The sequence below is a fragment of the Notechis scutatus genome, chromosome 3 (assembly GCF_049901735.1).
Source record: "Notechis scutatus isolate UNSWTSFEM ecotype Mainland chromosome 3, rNotScu1.2, whole genome shotgun sequence".
Lineage (NCBI taxonomy): Eukaryota > Metazoa > Chordata > Lepidosauria > Squamata > Elapidae > Notechis > Notechis scutatus.
In genome coordinates, this window is record NC_142011.1 from 195,718,519 (window position 1) to 195,740,361 (window position 21,843).

The 21,843-nt window shown below is 40.7% G+C and overlaps 1 protein-coding gene across 2 annotated transcripts in view; it reads left to right on the top strand.

The window, feature by feature from the left end:
• Nucleotides 1–21,843, top strand: part of FER1L6 (fer-1 like family member 6) — a 105,581-nt gene that overhangs the window by 20,535 nt on the left and 63,203 nt on the right. For both annotated transcript variants that reach the window (XM_087962165.1, XM_087962166.1), the window contains exons 9-15: nt 347–533; nt 2,825–3,017; nt 5,167–5,513; nt 8,298–8,406; nt 12,151–12,328; nt 18,054–18,174; nt 20,828–20,928. In XM_087962165.1, the coding sequence (XP_087818291.1) occupies nt 347–533; nt 2,825–3,017; nt 5,167–5,513; nt 8,298–8,406; nt 12,151–12,328; nt 18,054–18,174; nt 20,828–20,928 (1,236 nt within the window). The remainder of the gene's footprint in view (nt 1–346; nt 534–2,824; nt 3,018–5,166; nt 5,514–8,297; nt 8,407–12,150; nt 12,329–18,053; nt 18,175–20,827; nt 20,929–21,843) is intronic.

Here is a 21,843-nt window from a genome sequence, read left to right on the forward strand (position 1 = left end):
TGAACAAATAGACACATTTGTTCCAAATTCAACATTCCAACTAGACTTGGCTTTTAAAAATAATAATCAAATTTTGATTTAATGTAGGTTTGAATGTAATAAATGCAATTAAAATTCCATGAAACTACTGAATTAAAGTCACTTGATCGTTCTTTGCCTAGTTAATAATTTTCTCCTATGGATCCATTCATAATTGGCAAATTTGAACAGTTTTGGGCTGCAGCCAAGGGTTCATTAAGCATTGAGTTGCTTGGATATATGCAACCGTTTGTGTGGAATTTCTTTGCTGAGTTTTCTTCACAAGTCAGCTTATCTATTCCTTTTCTTTTCTTCCATTTCCCTCCAGAAACCTCTTGATTCCGAAGGGATTTCCATCAGAAAGACCTTGGGCTAGATTTTATGTGAGAATCTACAAAGCCAAGGAGCTCCCAAAAGTGAACTCCAGCATCATGGCTAATGTCACAAAAGCTTTTGTAGGTGACAGTAAGGATCTGGTGGATCCATTTGTGGTTGTCATGTTTGCAGGTCAAAGGGTAAGTGGGCACGTACAAGGGTTACCTTTCCTGGGTCAGTTGGTCTCTTACAGTCTTTATTTATTTTTTCTTGTTGTCTCCTAACAGCTAAAACTGCATAAAATTTTAATTTAGCTGTCATGAATTTTGAAAGGTTATATTAACAACTTTAGCAATTTATGCCTTTGTTTTACAATGTTTGTTTACTGCCCTAAACCACAAGACTTTGGGTCATACATAGTAAAGGGAAAAAACCACAATGTGGTCAACATTTCCCCAGCGTCGTTCAAATATGTATTTATGTCAGTATTAATCAACATAATAACTAATCTTACTGTAGGCTAAGTGCCCATTCAAATGAGGCTGAATCTCTCAGAAATGTTTTACTAATCTACTTAGATCGGAGGTGGGGAACTATGGCCTCTTTATGACTTGTGGACTTCTACTCCCAGAATTCCTGAGCCAGCTGGGTTGATAAATTGAATCATGATTCCATTCATCGTGAGAATTCATGATTCCATGCTGGCTCAGGAATTCTGGGAGTTGAAGTCCACAAGTCATAAAGGAACCATCGTGCTCCACCAGTGTACTAGATACTGCAGTGAACAAGGGGTTGGATTAGATGAAGTTTTAACACTTCATCTGATTCTATGAAACAAGTGGTTTACAGAATTTCTGGAATTACAGAAGGTTTGGGGCCAAATGAACCTCAACAATGGGGATGGGACCCTCAACAGATCCTACCTAAGTATTCAGACTGGACAGATACAGTCCATGTGACTCCTGATACATCCTGGTGCTCTGCTGTATAGGCTTTATTTGCAATAATAATAATTGGTCCTGGTAGCCTCTTGGCCACAGCTCCAGCAATCTCAGAATGAGTGTCATCTGCTGTATCCTGTTCCAGTTCCAACTTTGACTTGTCTTCAACAGCTGCTCCATCAAGAGCACTTTGCAGTAGTTCAACCATGTGGTGATGAAGGCATTGTCCTGATTGCTTTCCCCTCTTTCTTTTTCACTTTGTTTAATGAAAGTTTAGCAGATAACTCTTGTGAACTTCCTAGAAAACTAAGACATTTGCTTGCACAACAATTATTTCAGGATTCAGTTCTGCAAAAAGAGGGAGAGCATTGCTATAGAATGTAAGGAAGGTTGTACCAAAAATGCCTCTCCTATTTGTACAAAAGCTACAGCTGTCTTCATCTTTCAGGACTTATACCATATTTCCTTCTTCATCACTCTCAGTAGGATCCCGTGTAGATTTCTACCTGTGGGTAGAAGAGCACTGGGGTTTAGTACTATTTCTCATGAATATCAGAAGGAAGGAAGGAAGGAAGGAAGGAAGGAAGGAAGGAAGGAAGGAAGGAAGGAAGGAAGGAAGGAAGGAAGGAAGGAAGGAAGGAAGGAAGGAAGGAAGGAGTTCTATGTTAGAGCAGGGATCCTCAACCCTGGGCTGTGGCCAACTATGGGGCCACGGCTTATTCGGAACCAGGTCACATGAGCAGATGTAATTTGTGAATGGCAGGCCAGTGGGCGTGTACATGCGTGGTGCACAGCTCATCTTACACACATTGATCTGGGCACGTATGAGCCTGCCCACAGCCTGTGTTAGGAATATAAGTCACCTAACAGCTATTTGGGTTAGAAATATATAAACCAGGATAGACATTTTAATACTGCCTCTTTAAGGGAATGCTAAAAACTGCAATTGGGTGTGGTTACTCAAACGGCCATAAGATGGAGCCAGAAACCTGGGTTGTTTTAGTCTTAGTCTCAGAAGAGAGTTTGAGTAAGTCTGTTTCCTTCTGTTGGAGAGTATTGCCGTTCCATTTTTCCTAATTGACTGCTATTTCTGGATTTGATGTAAGTCTGATACTGAACTGATTTTGACACTGGAATTTGTTATTGGATTATCCCTGGACTAAAAACGGACTGCCTTACCTGTGAATGACTTTGGACTGCCTATTTTGAACTTTGCTTAAACCTTTCTGGAAGTAAAAACCTACATTTACTGTACAGTGTATCTGTGTTCTGTGTGTGTATTATTCAAACACTTCTCTCAAATACGTCTCCCTGTATGCGCTCATTCTCCTAACGGGGAATTACTTCAACAGCCTGCCACTTGCCCAAGTTGAGCTGTGTGTACATATGTGCACCGTTCCATTGCTTGCACAGCCTAGTTCCCCTCTACCCCTCGGACAGGCTGCCAAGTCACAAAGATTGGGGACCACTGCATTAGAGAGTATTGTTCCCAGCTAGAGTAGAATGGATGTTTGGTGATGACCTCCTTTAACCTGTCTCTTTTGTTTTAGGGGCGAACCACAGTGCAAAAAAACTGTGCGGATCCTGTGTGGCATGAACAGGTTGTCTTTAAAGAAATGTTTCCCCCATTGTGCCGGAGACTCAAAATCCAAGTATGGGACGAAGGCAGCATGAATGATGTGGCTTTGGCAACTCATATGATAGACCTGAAGAAGATCTCAAATGAGCAGGATGGTGATAAAGGTAAAGGGACAAATACTTCTCTGGTTAAAAAACAAACTCAGGATGTAGAGGTGTGATGAAACTGTGAATAATCTTGGGGAATGAGGGGAAGAGATGCTGCCTAGGAAACAGTCAGAATAAGAGAAACAGGAGCCCCCAGTGGCTTAATGTTTAGAGAAAGAAACTTAAGAGTGGACCTACCATAATAGATCAAGCAGTTAAAAGTGACAGCAGGAAATTTGTACATTCAGATTTTCCAAATTCCATAAATGGAGACTTACAAAAAAAGAGAATTAGCACACCTTAGTTTCAATTGAGAAAATTTCTAGAAGCCTGGGACTCTGACAAATCAGCCATCAAGATCAGCATAGATGAACTCCAAGCTTACATCAGACCAACAATCAAATAAACAATACCCCAATCAAGAAACTGCCAAAGAAACAAACAGCAAACAGAATCCCTAAGATCACCCCACCAACACTGACAGGCAAGCCACTAGAATATAAACTGACAGCAAACTGTCATGCCCCTGTCAGAATCTGATCCAAGGAGGAAGACGAACAGCTGACAGGGAGTGGGAGTGTGGCTCCATTGGCTGGGAAGGAAACTGGGGAAGGGCAAAGTCCGTCTGGGCAGAGCAGGAGAGAAGTAGACCAAGGGAGAGGGAGTTCAGAGGAAGACCCAAGCCCACCCACTCTTCATCCTTGGGCACGCATGGAGGTATGGAGAAGAGAGCAACATGGGTTGCATGGCTTACAGGGGAAGAAAGGACCCTGATTCCCTTCATTAGCCACACCTGGCAATGAGAATTTAAAAGAGATGCAAGCTGAGTGCAGCAGCTGCTGGGAGCAAACTTGAGTTTATCTTGTGTTGACTTTGCTTGTCTGTGTTCTGGCATCCTCCCAACTGTGTTGAGTTATTGTTGTACCTTCACATCTGAAATTCTTGCTCCTGCCCTGTTGGAATAATTACCTCATTCTGCCTTGATTAGACTTATGGTTACAGTTTTTGTTGACCATGTTTTGGACTTGATTCTCTGCAGCCAAAGGCTGTTCCTGAAAGAGTTTTTCTCCAGCCAGAAGGTAACCAGGACATTGGGGGCAAAGTTGTAGCTAATAAAGGGACTCCTATTGATTATCTGTCTGTGTTGCCTTTGTGCCACGCCCTGGGCCACCACAAGCTGCACTCCTTACTAGCACTGATGATGATACCTAGTTTGGGTAATGAAATGTCTGCAAGAAAACAAACAAGTTCAGACAGCACCAAGCACCCCTCCTTTCAACTCTGAGCTACAAAAATTCTCCTTTATTGATAACTTTTGTGTTTCTTGAGCTGTGATGGCGTGGTTGTTAGAATGCAGTATTACAGAATAACTCTGCCCCTGCCAGGAGTTCAAGCCTGACCAGCTCAAGGTTGACTCCGCCTTCCATCCTTCTGAGGTTGGTAAAATGAGGACCCAGATTGTAGTTAAAGAATATATAATTTCTTTTTACAGGATAGATTGGATTGCCCAACACAGTCATACCCTCACTTTTCCACTGGAGGAAAAAAAAGATGGTACCCAAATACAATGCACTTCTTGTCATTTTAGTTCGCTACAGTACCAGAGATGGTATTCAGCAGGTTCTGACCAGTTCTAGAGAACCGGTAGCAGAAATTTTGAGTAGTTTGGAGAACCGGCAAATACCACCTCTGACTGGAGATTTTACAATATCCTTCCCCTGCCATGCCCACCAAGCCATGCCCACAGAACCGGTAGTAAAAAAAATTGAATCCCACCACTGTACAGTACACATATCTAAAATTGTAGAAAAGCTATCCAAGAACTTAGTTTCCAAGCAGACTGCCTTTACTGGAATTTCTTTTCATGGAAATCAAACTGTCTTGTTTTCCTTAATTGGATAAGGCACAAATAAAGCAAGCACGCACCATTCATTTACAATTATATAAAAGTCACCTATAGCTTCTAGTCAAGCCTTTAATTTATTTGTGTAAATTTACTAGCAAATAATGAATTTATGAATTTATAAGACAAGCAGCGAGCCACTGTGCCAACTCAAAAGTTTATTTGGCACGCAACTAAACATGCCTATTTGTGTTGGGAATCTTTGTTTTTCTCATGCTTTATTAGGCTTCATTTTGTGGAACGTCTCTCTCTTTTTTTTTTCAGGTTTTCTGCCTACTTTTGGGCCGGCTTGGATCAATCTTTATGGTGCACCCAGAAACCACAGCTTGATGGATGACTACCAGGAGCTCAACGAAGGTTATGGGGAAGGTGTCTCTTTTAGGGGACGTCTCCTAATTGAGCTTGCAGTGGAAATCCTCTCTGGTGCAGCCCATGAATCAAAGTTCTCAAAGATCATCAAGGATATGAAGCATCCATCAAAGGACAAAGATTCTAAAAGTTCAAAAGGGACTGGAAAAGACAAAGGGGCAGAAGATGGCAAGTCACCTTCCTCTTCAGATAAAACAAATTCAACAGATGCGGAAGTGGAAGCTTTTGATGTGCCCCCTGAGGTAAATAATTAAAATCTGGACCTGCTTTACTAGATGAATCCTGAGAAGTAGGTCTGGCCTTGTTTTAGATAACACAGCTCCTACTGAAAGGTAGTTCTCAGGGACATTTTTTCAGAATTGTCTGTTTCCTCAACACACTACAGTTTCCAGCAGGGTTGGGTAAGAGGTACTTTTGTGTTCAAAAACAATGATCACATAATATGACCTCTTGAGGTTTTATTCTGAGGAAGGATAAGAAAATAGCATAATCATATAGCCCAAATCAGCAATCAAAGACTATTCAAAGTAAAGAATATAATATGACAAAGAAAAACCTTATGACCCTTCTGGCAGGGAATCGCAAGGAGATAATGGCAGGTGAACCCAGGGGTGGGCTTCAAAATTTTTAGCAAAGGGTTGCCCGGTTGCTGGGTAGGCATGGCCGTGGTGGGCATGGCCTAGTCAGCCTCCTGCACCACTGCTTTTTGCCCTCCCCGGGCTCCAGAGGCTTTCCTTGAGCCTCTGGGAGGGCGAAAATTGCCTCCTTGGGCTCCAAAGACTCTCTGGAAACTGGAAATGGGCACATTTCCGGCCTTCCCGAACTTCCAGAAGGCCTGTTTTTCACCCGAGCCTCCATGTGTGCCCTGCACTTACTTGCATCCAAAGCAGGCTGCGTGGGGACGGGTGGGTGGATGGGGCCACCCGGGAGTGGGATTTGGGGGTTCTCCAAACTGCACAGAATCTTAGCTAGGGTCTCTCCCAAACCCCTGTGAACCCCCAGCAGCCCACCCCTGGGTGAACCCCCTCAAAGCTAGCCAACATGGAGCATAGGTTCTGAACCATAATTAAGCACTTATGCTTCTCAATAGTCCCTTTATCAATGACAAGAGAATAAGTATCTATCTTGGAATATGCTGCATTCCTGCCAGGACTAAGACTATCAAATATTGTTGAAGGTGGTGGTGAGACCATATGAAAATTAAGGATTATCTCTTTCTAAGGTTACTGAAGATGAGAAAGATCATCCTACTCTACTAGCCAGAACAAAGGACTAGGTGGAAGAAAGTATAACCCAATGTGACCTTTTAGTGACTAAAACAAATATTTGCTTAATTATGCACCATGTATTCAACCATTGCATGAGAATATCAAGAAAGAGGTCTGTAGCACTATTTAATTCTTCCTCTGTTGGAGCCACCCTCACTACAGAAGGTTCATGTAGAAGTCATATGTTCTTAAATCTCTTTATATTTGTACTGGGCCTGTGTCAACATCTAGGGGCAAGACAAGAAGTCATGGATGGATGATCATTAAAGAGAGATCCAACCTAGTATTAAGGAGAAATTTCTTGACACTGAAAACAATTAATCAGTGGAACATCTTACCTCCAGAAGTTGTGGTGCTCCATCATTGCAAGTTTTCAAGAAGTGACTGGACAGTTGGAATAATATAGAGTCTCCTACTTCAGCAGGGAATTGGGCTAGAAGACCTCCAAGGTCCCTTCCAATTATTCTGTGTTCTGTGTTCTACTTTGAAATAATATGCAGTACCAACCTTGGGATAGTAGGAAGTGTCAGGACCCTGTTATCTCCTTGGTGCTCTTATGTTTATATCTGATCTCTCTGCATATTAAATCAGAGACATTTTTTAAGGAAAAACATCAACAGCCTTTGAGGGCAAATGTTGTGACTAAGGCTCAAGGCAAAAGGATGAGTGAATGGGTAATGAAAAGATGGAACCTGTCTCATGGTTGGTAGACCTGTGTAAAATGCAATGTATTTCATCCACATGATTGGGTTTTCTGTCCTTGCGCCTTGAAGTCTTGTTCTTAAGGATCCTCTGCTTTTTAGAGAAGGTTTTGAAGATGGGAAGGGAGAAGGGCTACAGCGTCAGAGAAAATGACTTCTCCCAGTTCTTACTGATGGACGTAATTTGTTAACTTGTCCAGGGGCTTCTGTACTCTGACCGCTGCACTGTTTATTGTTTAGAGCTGAAGAGTATAATTAAACAGGGTGACATTTTATCCTAACACACACATTAATTAACGTTAATTTCATCCCATATGTGCTTAGGTAGGAATAAAGAAGTCAGTAATTTATGTTGGTAATCAGCCTTGTAGCAGCATTTTTATATATTTCCCATAAAGCCATCTTTTATGGAGTTGCTTGTAAGAAAAAAAATGTTCAGTGCATAATAATCAGGGCAAAGATTGGTGCTTGCTGAGGATTTGTTTTGGTATAAGATGAAATAAGTACTTTTACCATCTGATGCCAGCAGTCATATTCAAATGAAATGCATTTGTAAATTCTGCCTGAATCATTGACAATGATTACTTGAAAATTGAGATTTATGTTCTTATGTAAAGATGGATGAGAACTGAACTGATTTAATTGAGACATGGAAATTTTGAAAACCTATTACAGGCACTTTCATAATGGATTTGGCAAGTAACAAAACATTTGGATTTGCACAGGGCTGTGGTCACCAACTATTTTAATTTCTAAAGAGGCTTTGAAGGGTTAGCGATGGCCAGAGGCATTATTAAAAATAAAGGTTATGCTTGAGGCCAGTAAACTTTTTTTTTTACAAACCTACTAGTTTTCTGCTCCTTTTTCTTTCCGTTAAAGTAAAATAAACAGTGTGGAAATGACTTTCATGTCTGTTTTGCTCAGTTTCATATGTCCCATAGCAAATGTGAAATCAGTAGTGTGCCTAAATTCTCTGTTGAATATCTTGGTGTCTGTTCATGTGTAAGCTATTACAAATTCATTTTAAAGTAAATTTCCTTTGTTATGTTTTTATCAGATTCATGAAGAACAACTTGAGGAATTCATTCTCTTTGGGGCATTTTTTGAAGCAACAATGATTGATAGGAAGGTTGGAGATAAACCAATAAGCTTTGAAGTATCTGTGGGTATGTGTATAAAATTCTATTCCAAATAGAAATTCCCCAGGCTTATGTTGCTGTTAACCATTTGATTTGGCTGTGCTTTGAAATAGCTTTACCTAATTTAGAAAGTGTGTACTAATCCCGCGAAAAAAAACCCACATCTTGCTCTTCCCTCAGGTTGCTTGTTTCAGGGCCAGTATCCAACTTCAGGAGAAAATCCAACATGTCTTTTCATTACAAGAAAAAAAAAAACTTCTTTCATTCAAATTACATCAGTTGTTATCTCAAGATAACAAGCCTATATTATCAGTTTGGGTGTAGAGAAGAAAGCCTTTTAGATAAATAAGTCTAAGTCTAATATTGACCGAAATATGAGGCTTGGGAGAGGCTGAATGTGTCAGAACCTCATGAGTGTATTTGTGTACTGTGGTTAAGAGTTATCCTGTTTCTCCAACTTCTTAAGAAAGATTGAGAGATTTTTCCATTACATGCTAACTAGTACAGATAGTCCTTGACTTATGACCACAACTGAGCCTAGAATTTATATTGCTAAGTGAGAAATTTGTTAAGTGAGATTTACGACTTTTGGGGGGGCAGGGGTGGGATTCAGCTGTTCGGCCCGGTTTGGGCTAACCGGAGGTGAAATTGACATCTGGTTTGCCGAACTGGTAGTTGAATCATCCGGCTGGCCCTGACCGTGCCGCTCCTGCCCTGCCCTCCCAGGAGTCTCCACACAGCCCATTTTGGATGGAAGTAAATGCAGGGTCTGCGTGGAGGCTCTGGGAAGGTGAAAAATGGGCTGAACCGGAAGTTCTGGAAGTCTGGAAACGGGCCTGTTTCTGGCTTCCAGAGGCCCTCCAGAGCCCAGGGAAGGCCATTTTTGCCCTTCCAGAGGCCTGAGGGAAGTGTCGGGCTTCGTTAGGGATGATAGATGATCTGAGCCCATCAACACAATTGCAGGAGCCAGTCGCACCCTGCCGATGATAGATACTCCCGGGTAGTTGCAACAGCTGCAGCATCGGAGAATCATGACGGTGCGAGGGAATCCTCAGTCGTCTGTAACTTGAAAGGAAATCCCTGTCTGTGTTTGGTGGATTGTTGGACTTAATTTAATGATTCTGCCGAAGCTGAAATGAGAGAGATAACAACAGCCTGTGCGGCTGTTGAGTCAACTGTGATGAGGGAACAGGCAATGGGGGAGGGGGAAGTTTAACTATTTAGTTTACTCACAAGGAGATAGGAATCATGAGCGATGGATAGGTGATAGGGAAGGAAATAGTGAACTTATTAGGTAAACCAGATGATGGGAATAAGGGGTGATTAAGGGAATAATTAGGGGCATGGATAGGAGATAGAAGTGTTTAGGTGGGTGTGTTTATACCTTTAAATAACACTGCAAGGCAGAAGCTTCCAGTGCTAACCTAAACCAGTTGGGATATTTTATTTGTTTGTTTGTTTATTTATTTATTTATTTATTTATTTATTTATTTATTTATGTCAATTGCTTGCAAGATAATAGGTATAAGTAAAAACATAGTTATGAATACATGGATACATATAAGAAAAAATTAAAAAGATATAAAAGAAACAATAGGACAGGGACGGCAGGCACGTTGGTGCGCTTATGCACGTCCCCTACAGTCCTCTCAGGAAAGGGGTGAGGTCAATAGTAGACAGTCTAAAGTTAAAGTTTTTGGGGTTTGGCGAAGATACCGTTCTTGTCATATGGAAACCTGCTTCCTGCTCTGCATGGTGGTGTGTGGTTTGTGTGCAAATCTGCAAGTTTTCAAAGACTGGCTGAGAGGAAGCCTCCGGATTCTGGGGAAGGCAAAAAATGGCTGAACTAGAAGTTCCGGAAGTCCGGAAACGGGCCTGTTTCCAGCTTCTGGAGGCCCTCTGGAGCCAGGGGAGGCCATCTGGAGGCCCAAACAAAGCCTCCAGACTCCCAGAGGCCCAAAGGAAGCCTCTGTGGAAGGTGAAAAATGTATTTCCTGGAAATTCCGGTTGGCCATGCCCACCATGGCCATGCCCAACTGGGCAGAGAAACAGTTGCTGGGATTTTTGAATCCTCCTCCTGTTTTGGGGGGCCACATTCATTAAGTGAATCACTGCAGTTGTTATGTTAGTAACAGAGTTGTTAAGTGAATCTGGTTTCCCCATTGACTTTGCTTGTCAGAAGGTCTTAAAAGGTGACCCTGGGACACTTCGACCGTCATAAATATGAGCCAGTTGCCAAGCATCTGAATTTTGATCACAGGATCATGGGGATGCTGCAAAGGTCATAACTATGAAAAATAGTCATGTCACTTTTTTTCAGTGTTGTTGTAGCTTTAAACGGTCACTAAATGAATTCTTGTAAGTCAAGGACTACCTGTACTGCATTTCTCAACTGGGTATTATTTGATAGGATCAAGGAGTTGAAACGATTGTAGTCCAAACTGTCAGGATACCAAGGGGAAAGTTATAGACAGGGATTTTTCCAAGACTGAGGATATAGTGAATCACACAGGTGATTTGTTATAGGGATCCCATATAGCAGGGGTCCCCAACCACCGGTACCGGTCCGTGGAACAAATCCTACCGGGCCGCTGGTTTGCTGGGCGCCGCCATCTTGTTTTGATGAAAAAGTGCTTCCGGTGAGCTTTTCCAGGTAGAAAGCTCACCGGAAGCACTTTTTCACCAAAACAAGATGGCGGCGCCCAGCTGATGCCGGTACCGGGCCGCGGCATAAAAAAGGTTCTGGACCACTGCCATATAGGATCCCTGTCTGAAGCCTGGACTATAGGAGATCTCTCAAGAACTCCCTGAAGGAAGAAGAATTATTGTTGGACCTGCTGCAAAGTTCTCATGTTCCAAGGAATCAAGATTGCTATCTTCATTTATCTTAATAAGATAAAGTAAGACCACACCTAGAGTACTGCCTCCAGTTTTGGTCACCACACTACAAAAAAGATGTTGAGGCTCTAGAAAAAGTGCAGAGAAGAGCAACCAGGATGATGAGGGGACTAGAGACTAAAACATATGAAGAACATTTATAGGAACTGGGCATGGCTAGTCTAGTGAAGAGAAGGACCAGGGGAGACATGATAGCAGCATTCCAATATTTGAGGGGCTGCCACAGAGAGGAAGGGGTCAAGCTACTTTCCAAAGCACCCGAAGGCCAGACAAGGAATAATGGATGGAAAGTGATCAAGGAGAGATTCAACCTAGAAATAAAGAGACATTTTCTGACAGTGAGAACGATCAACCAATGGAACAGAAGTTGCCTTCAGAAGTTGTGGAAGCCTCATCACTGGAAGCTTTCAAGAAGAGATTGTACTGCCAGTTGTCAGAAATGGTGTTTGGTGGAGGGTTGGGCTAGATGACCTACAAGGTCCCTCCCAACTCTGTTAGTCTGTATCATCAAATTCAATAGGTTGTGTTTCGATTGCCACTCTAGCTGTTATAGAGAGACTCCAGAATATCCACTTGAAAACATAGACATGCAAATACAATAAGATTTCTTAAACAACAACAACACTTTTGCTACCTTTTTCTTGAGCTTTTGGGTACCTGAGGGAGTTACACTATTAAGCATTGTCGGAGGGAGATGCTCTGTGAAATCCTGCAGAATTTTAAGAATTTGAAATCTTTAGGATACCTTTTCATTAGCACCAAATGTCTGGTAAGTGAATTTCTGGCTTTTAATTTTAGTCCTAATCCCATTTTAATCTTTCTCGTTTTGCCACCCTGACAAGTAGTTTTGTGTGGGGTTTTTTGTCCCTGTAGGGAACTTTGGAAATGTGATTGATGGAGTGTCATCTGGAGCCAGGGGAAAAAAGAAGACCCATGAAGGAGAAGAGGAAGAAGGTGCCTCTTTGTTGCATGAAGGAGATTCACATGACATTGCAATGCCTCTGATGTCTACCACATCTCCTGAAAAGCCATTAATTACGGAAGGAAACAGGTAGATTCATTCTGCTAAATCTCCATCTCTTACTCTCTTTAACTGGGATTCTTCAAAGAACCAATGGGTTGACATATCATTGAGCCAGTACTAATTAGGTTCTCATATAAACCACTACTAATTAGGTTCTCATATAATATTAACTCCAATGACTTGGATTGGACAAAAAATCAAAACTTGACTGCTCATAAGTCCCCAAATTCCTTAAGGGAGATGTCAACAACTTTTTGGGATGTTCTAAACTTAAACTGTGATGGAATTAGGGGCTAGTGAAATGATTTCCTAGAGGAAAAGTCAAGAATAAAAGTTTAAAAAGTTGGTTGGTCCTGGTCATCCTCTTAACTTTTTTGAACTGTGGACATAACCCATTGCCAAAATGATTTACTGGAACATCTATAAAAAAATTCATGTGCCAGTAATGAAAATGTTGTGGGAACATAGAGTTGGAAAAGCAGAGAAAGTTAGCAAGTTAAGATACTGTAGGATTTCCAAATATGGATTGATAAAAGTCTTGGCTCATAACACATCAGATATAACTGTGATTGAAAAGAAGAAAGTGTGGATAATTGATGTGGTGATACCAGGAAATGGTAGAATAAAAGACAAAAGAATTGGACAAGATCACAAAGTATCAAGTTAAGTTGAAAGGTTTTGGCACAAACCAGCCATGGTAATCCTTGTGGTTATCGACACACTTGGTAGTGATTGACACACTATACCAAAAGGCTTTGGATAGAAAAGCGGCACTTAAAAAAAATAAATAAATGCAGGATTCCTCTAACAAATACCGTATTTGCCGGCGTATAAGACGACTTTTTGCCCTGAAAAACATGCCTCCAAGTGGGGGGTCGCCTTATACGCCGGGAGGACTCCGACTCCCACTTCGAGCTTGAGTTGCAGCCGGGAGGAGGCTGGGGGAGCGGTGTGTGTGTGTGTGTGTGTGTCACTCGCCACGCGCTGCGCAACCTTTCCCCCTCTTCCTTCCTTAGCGTGTGGGGAGGAGAGGATTCGAAGATCCTCACGTGCAGCGTACTTTTCTTTTTCTTTTTTTTTCTTTTTGCACGCAGGTTTTGCATGCAGGCGGCTGTAGGTTAAGGATGGGGAGCCCCGGGTGGGTTATCAGGTTTTACGGTGCTTCCAACATGTGCGAACGGTGGGAGAGCGGAGAAGAGAGCGAGCGAGCGCCCGCTGTGTGAAATCCTGCCGTCAAAGCAACACTGGGGGAGGCAGGGTATAAATTTACCAGGTTAATGTAGCAATGGTGATTAATGCCCAGAACATTGTTTGCGGGTATTGGAGTGTGTGTGTGTGTGTGGTGGTGGTGAGGAGAGGTTGTCCTTTGAATGCGGAAAAGTAGGTGTGACCTTGTGTAGGAAAATAAAGAGATCCTTTTTAGCGTGTTTGGCTTCTTTGCCTCCCCTCCTTCGTTTTGACGTGGAGATAATGGCCTTCGGGCGGAGGGGAAGAAAACGGTAGCTGGATCATTTCAAATTTCACTTACTCTCCTGCCTCACTTCAATATGTCTGAGTGACTCCAGATACTGGAAGACTTTTTTGAATGAAAGTGTTACCTCCATTTTTTTTTTTTAAAGAGGGCCACTTGGGGAAAAAAAAGATTCTAAGGAATTCCTTGTTTCTTGATTAAAGAGAAGGCATTGAATATACTGTTCCTTGGCAGCCTTTTCAGTGTCCGGGTTTTTGTGTGTGTGTGTGTGTGTGTGTGTGTGTGTGTGTGTGAGAGAGAGAGAGAGAGAGAGAGAGAGAGAGAGAGATCAGCTGTATTGAGAAGAGAACGTTTCCTGTGTTCTCATTTTATTTACAACATATTTTACGCTTAATGGTAAGCAATGAAAAATATTTTAAAACTCATTTCTAAACTCCATAGCTACATGCATATTCTTGGTTCAAAATTGGATTAGCTCATTTCAAAATTGTCCAAAGCAGAAAAGTGCGTCAAAAAAAAAAAAGTGCAAAAGTGGAAGGTGTGTGGAAGAGGGGTAGTCTTATACGGCGAGTATATAACAAACTCTATATTTTGAGTGGAAATGTTGGGGGTCGTCTTATACGCCCAGTCGTCTTATACGCCGGCAAATACGGTAACCCCTATCTCCCTGCTTATTATGTAACTGCTCTTTCTGGAAATTTGAGGATTTATCTCTTTGCGCTGTGATGTACCTGATGCATTTTTAATTGGTCAAGGAAGGTCAAGGATTAGCAGCCTAGAAATAGAATTTGAAATAGGGTATTTGAAATAGAAGCATATGCAAGAGAAGCTGTTAGACAGGTGGAAAATGTTACAGCTGAAAAAAAGGCTGCCTTGATAATTTTATTCCCAGAGAATAAGCTGAAAGCACCAGTCTTGGAATGGACTCATCAGTCAGTGTGTCAGAATGATGACAAAGTTCACAGAACTGAACTGCCTACAGTTTATTTTGTGTTTGTAGGGAAGTGCGTTTTTTCTAAGCTCAAATATATTTCTTTTATTCATTCATTTCATTCCATTTAAATGAGCGTCAATTAGACAACAAGGGCTGGATTGATAACATTTGGGGGAACCTGTTGTCAGTCATGGCTGCTTCAATTTCTTTAAAACAACGTATCAAATGACTTGGTACTGGACCATAATGTGTTATGAACATAAGGGCCCAGTCTAATAGTGATATGAGGTTAGCTGATGTGAAAAAACTAAACCAGGGGAGATTTGGCTAAAAATTGGATGTGAGATCCAGATGTAGGCTAGATGAAGAAATAAAAACCAAGCCCATTGTATACAGGTAGTCCTCAACTTAAGACCACAATTGAGCCCAAAATGTATGTTGTTAAGTGAGAAATTTGTTAAGTGAGTTTTGCCCCGTTTTATGGGTATTCTTGCCACATTTCTTAAGTGAATCACTGCAGTTGTTAAATTAGTAACACAATTGTTAAATGCATCTGGTTTCTCCATTGACTTTGCTTGTTAGAAGATTGCAACAGAGCACATGGCCCTGCAATCATCATGAATTTGAGTCAATTGTCAAACATCCGAATGCAAATCATGTGACCACGGGGATGCTATAACTGTCATAAGTGTGAAAAATGGTCATAAGTCACTTGGCCAATAAAGAATTCTATTCTATTCTATTCTATTCTATTCTATTCTATTCTATTCTATTCTATTCTATTCTATTCTTTTTTTTAATAAATTTTTATTGGTTTTTAAAACAAACATACACAAACAAAACATAAAAACATCAGGCCATCTTCTATATATGTACATACAGTGTGCCGGTTGGTTTACAAATTGTTTTGTGCTTCCATTTCGTAGTCTTCAATTACAATTACATTGTATATGATCTCGTATTTTCAATCCAATATTAAATACATTAGTATCATTATTAATCAGTCATTTGACTATACTTTTATTCATTCATGCTTTAGGAAATAATCATATTTTACTTAATTTCATATTATCATCCCAAATCTATCCTAAAATCATTTTGTAGATATAATAAAAAAAGAATACATCTTTATATATTTAGTATTTTCTAAAAGTCTACATATTTAGTTACTATACTTTATTGTCTAACCATTGATAGAAAAGATCCAAAACTTCATAAAATTGTTTATCATCTTGTTCTCTAATTTCAAATGTCAATCTGCTCATTTCAGCACATTCCAATATTTTCTTAATGATTTCCTCCTGTGATGGTATTTTCTCATTTTTCCAGTTTTTAGCAAATACAATCCTAGCCGCTGTTAATACATTTACAATCAAGTATTTCAAATCTATATATTTCAGGTAGAATTCCCAATAAAAGTATCTCTGGTTTCAAATCTATATGTTTTTTTGCCATTTTTTCCAACCACGTGTGGATTTTAGTCCAATATCTTTTAGCATCCGCACAAGTCCACCACATATGGTAATATGAGCCAGGTGTCTGATGACATTTCCAACATTTTTCGGATTTATTCTTGAACATTCTTGCTATTCTTGTCGGGGGGAAATGCCACCTGTAAAACATCTTATACAAATTTTCTTTATATGCTGTTGACATTGTCATTTTATAATTTTGAGACCACAATTTTTGCCATTTCTCTAGATCAATCCCATATCCAAAATTCTTCCCCCAAGCAATCATAGTTTCTTTAACTTGTTCTTCTTCTAGTTTAATTTCTAATAAATATCCATACAATTTTTAATCACCTTTTCATCAGTACCTGTCAAAATCTTATCTAAATCAGTCAATTTATCATAGAAACCTTCTGTTTTAGAATCTTTATCATACCTTGAATGTATTTAGCATATGAAAACCAATTCATCTTTATACCTTGTTCCTCTAGTTTTTGTATAGATTTAAGTTCACCCTTTTCATTCAATATTTCACCATATCTAACTGTTTGTTCCTTTTTGTATATTATAGGATAAGAAAATGCTTCAATAGTCGACAGCCAGACTGGAATTTTCAAATAACATTGTCTTTTAATCTTCTCCCAGTTTAACCACAGAGACTCCCGTATATAATGTCTTCTAAAGTACCCCTGTGTTTTAATTCCTTTATACCATAGAAAAGCATGCCACCCCAACAACAGATCATGTCCTTCTAATATTAACAATCTAGTATTTCTTAATGTTATCCATTCCTTAACCCACATCAAATTTGTAGCTTGGTAATACAACTCCCAATTAGGCAAACCAAATCCTCCTCTTATTCTAGCATCTTGCAAAAGTTTTAAGTTTATTCTCGCTTTCTTACCTTGCCATATATATTTCAACGCAATTTTATTTAAATCTTCAAAATAGTCTCTTCCAAGCCTAATTGGAATTGTTTGAAACAAATATAAAATTCTGGGTAATATATTCATCTTGATTGTTGATATTCTCCCTATTAACGACAGTTGTAAATTTTCCCATTTCGCCAAATCTAGCGCTATCTGCTGTTTAAGTTTGATATAATTATTCTCTTTTAGTGTACTGCATCTTGCTGTCAAGTATATCCCCAAGTACTTGATCTTATTTGTGACCTAGATTTTCAATAAGTCTGCCAGTTCTTCCTTTTGTCTTGATAGCATATTCTTTGTCAAGATCTTTGTCTTATCTTTATTTATTTTCAAACCAGCCACCTTTCCATACGCCTCTATCTTTTCTATCAATTTTGATGCTGTTTCTAGTGGGTCTTCTAAAATAAAAACATTCTATTCTATTCTATTCTATTCTATTCTATTCTATTCTATTCTATTCTATTCTATTCTATTCTATTCTATTCTATTCTAAAAAGATGGAAAGAAAACTTTCCCAAGTTACTCCCTGGTATGATGGATAGATAGATGGGTGGGTGGATGAATGGAAGAAAGGGAGGGAGGGGAGGGGAAGGAAGGAAGGAGAGAAGGAAGGAGGGAAGGGGGAAATGGAAGGGAAGGGAAAGGAGGAAGGGATAGATGGAAGGAAGGAAGGGGGAAGGGGGGGGAGGGAGGGAAGGAAGGAGGGAAGGAAGGAAATAAATAAATAAATTAAGAAATGGGATACCCAGGTATATTTGGGAATCCCAAAAAGTGGTCTGACCAGGTTCTAGCAGCACCAATGATTCAATTAATTCATTATCAATTCATAATTGAATTAGATTTTTTTTAAAAAAAACAGGTAACTTTATAAAAACAATTTTTAATGCTAGACCTATATGACCTTGTATGAGAGGTCCCTTGGGAAGTGGATCTCAACAGACCAACGAGCATTCTTCTCTTTCAACAGAAACTACCTATACTTGCCTTACGGTGAGAAGAAGCCCTGTGTTTACATCAAGAGCTTTTGGGGAAATCAAACCTTTAGGCTGTATTTCTCAAATACCCTGGAAAAAATGGGAAATCTCTTGGTAAGTTTGGAAAAATCCTGATGTTTGAGCCGCAAATAAAGAATGTGTCTTTGTGAAACAATTTTCAATCAATCAATCACCTCAGTTCTACAGGTGAAAAGCTACACATAGCTTTGTAGTTGTTGGATGACTTAACACTGGCATAAGTGAGCATCCTTTTCTGAAAGATTTGAAATGCTGAATACATGTTGAGGGCGCATTATGCTCCTGCACTTTTGCTATTATTTCTGCGGGGTTGCTTCTATTTATTAAGTTTGTAGACTGCCTAAAATCCCTGGTTATCCACTGAGTTGCACTTTCAAAATGGATAGCCATGTAAATTGATTAATTATTTTTATTTTTTATTTTATTTGGTTTGTCAATTGCTTACAAGAGAATAGGTATAAATAAAAACATAGTTATAAATACATGGATACATACAAGAAAAATAAAAGAAACAATAGGACAGGGACGGTAGGCACATTGGTGCGCTTATGCACGCCCCCTACAGACTTCTTAGGAAAGGGGTGAGGTCAATAGTAGAAAGTCTAAGGTTAAAGTTTTTGGGGTTTGGGGAAGAAACCACAGAGTCAGGTAGAGTATTCCAGACATTGACCACTCTGTTGCTGAAGTCGTATTTCCTGCAATCAAGTTTAGTGCGATTAACCTTGAGTTTGTATCTATTGTTTGCTCTTGTATTGTTATGGTATGGGTTTTTGTAATACAGTAGTTTCCCTAGAGTAAACACTCATCTCTTATTGGAAATCTTTCTGTTAATTAAACTGTTTTGAATCCAGTGAGAAGGAGCTGGTATGTTCACTCTCTAGTAAAAATGTGTTAGGTTTGTATTACTAGTATGGTGTATCACACACACTTGTCACACAGTCTTCCTTTTAATAGTGTCAGGAAGATTAGACTTCTTCTTTTTCTCTTTTTCTCAAGTTAGGATTTTAATAAAACACATCAGACAAACGGTGGAGAGTCAAATATTTATTCGGCAAAAGTTGTCAAGTTGCTTTTTGATGGATGGCTGCACCAGGCTTCCTTTCCATCTACTTATAAGACTTTTAAAGATTTAGTCAATCATTATCAACAGAATAAAATATATCGGCTTATTACAAGTGTTTCCCCCCTATCAGCATGAATATTGTGGGCATCAACACCCCAATCAACAACTAAAAAAATTACACACAACCAGGCACCACATAAATATGACACATAGAATAGCTCAAAGTGTATAGTCCAGTAGAAAGAAGTTCCCTGAAGATGGGCTCCAGCAGAAATCCAAAAGCTCAGAAGACTAAACCTCTGGTCCAGGGGTGGACTTCAAAATTTTTAGCAAGGAGTTCTCTGCCCGGTTGCTGGGTGGGCATTAGGGGTGGGATTCTACCAGTTCACACCTATTCGCTAGAACCAGTTGTTTACATTCTAAGCAGTTTGGAGAACTGGTTGTTAGAAGAAATTACTGGCCTAATCCTGTAAGGAAGGCAGGAAAGAAACATTCTGGTGTTGCTTACAGAAACTACCTCTCCGTTAACCCTTATTACATTCTTGGCAGGACTAGACTTCCAGTCTCAGGAACATCTCTGGAGTTTTTCCCCCTCCTTTGCTGGTACTTTGCTTGTGTGGAGTGACCATTCAAAGTTACAATGGCACTGAAAAAAGTGACTTATGACCATTTTTCACACTTACAACTGTTGCAGCATCCCCACAGTCATGAGAGGCCAGGCGAGGAGATGCATGCCTCGATGTGAGTGATATTGAGTTGGCCACACCCAGCCAATAACATGACCACCAAGCCATGTCCACCCAATCACATGACCACCAAGCCATGCCCACCAACTAAGCCACAACCACAGAACTGGTTGTTAAAAAATTTGAATCCCACCCTGGTGGCTGTGGTCATGGTGGGTGTCGTCTAGTCAGCCTCCTGCACCATGGGGGGTGTTTTTGCCCTACCTGGGGTCCGGAGGCTTTCCTCGAACCTCCGGGAGAGCAAAAAGGGCCTCCCCGGGCTCTGGAGGCTCTTTGGAAGCTGGAAATAGGCCCATTTCCAGTCTTCCCAAGCTTCTGGGAGGCCCGTTTTTCACCCTCCCTGAGCCTCCATGTGCACCCTGCACATACCTGCATCCAAAACGGACCATGTGGGGACTCCTGGGAGGGGTGGCATGGGGTGGGGTGGGCGGGGACACCCAGGAGTGGGATTTGGGAGTTCTCCAAACTGCACAGAATCTTAGCTAGCGGTTCTCCTGAACCCCCGTGAACCCCCAGCCCACCCCTGCTTTGACCGACCTAGATTGGATCCTGCAACATTATCCCTGGACATGTATATTTGCCTTCATTCATGAAGATCTTCTTTTTATATTCTGTTAAACACATGTTTCCTTATCTTAAAGTTTCAGCAAAGTTGATTATTTATGGTTTAGCAGATGTTTCTTTATCTACAGCTAAACAATGGGCATTTTTTCTTTCCTATACATATGTTTTTCTAAACAGATGTTTTCTTTGGTTACATGAAAGATTCACTTATTTATACTGACAGAAACCAGCTGCTGTCTTTCCTGATTGTAATCACATAAAAATATTCCAACAATAATATGTATCTAAAGCATCAATTGCTCTCTGGAATGATTTTGATGCCCTTCATGATATTGCTGTTCCCTTTATCTTTCAGGAAGAAGGTTTAGAGCAAGTGAAAGATCTCATTAAAGTTTCTGAGATTGCATCAGAAGAGAAAATAAAGTCGACTCTGGTTGATTTTATCAAGCAAAGTAGGTAAGAAACCTGTGAGAATAATCTTACATGGTTGATAGGAAGTGGTGATATTTGGGGAGGGAGCCAGTTTGGTATACAGCCATGAACCTATGGCACACGTACCACAGATGGCATGAAGAGCCATTTTGCGGGCACACGAGCCCCAGGCAAACTTACTTCACTGCGCATGCGCGTGCCTCCCAGCTGATTTTCGTGCCGTTTGAGGCCTTTTTCGGCCTCCCAGAAGCTTGAGGGAAGCTTCTGCAGCCCTTGTAGGCTGAAAACCAGGCCTGTTTTTGTTCTGTACGGTCATTTACATACTCGTAAACGCCGCGCGACGATTGGTCAAGACGCGCGGCGATCCGATTGGCCGAGCGAGCCGCACTGATTGGCCCGCCGCGAATCTCCCGCGATTGGTGGAAACTAATCGCGGGAGATTCAAAGCGGTGCCATTGGCCGCGGCCGCCGCGGCCAAAGAATAAAAGCCGCCGCTTTTCCCTTTTCGAGCCGAGCCGATCTCGGAGACCTAATAAATGAGCTGAACCAAGTCACTGGCTCCGAGTCTCATTCCTTGCGACGGACACGACAGTTTTGTCACTTCCTGTATTTCCGGAAATACTGGAAGTGATGAAATGGGCCCATTTTTCAGCCTAACCAAAAAGGTTAGCCACCACTGGTATACAGTATTTGTTAAAATCACCAGGCTAAAACTGGGAGACAGTGTAGTTCTAATTCTGCCTTAAGCACAAAGCTAAGTGACCTTGGGCCAGTCACTCTCACTCAGCCCTAGGAAGAAGGCAAACCACTTTTGAAAATCTAGCCAAGAAAAACTCCAGTGATTTTGATTTTCCAGGCAATTGCCAGGAGTCAACTCTCTCTCTCTCTCTCTCTCTCTCTCTCTCTCACACACACACACACACATCATGCAGATTTCTG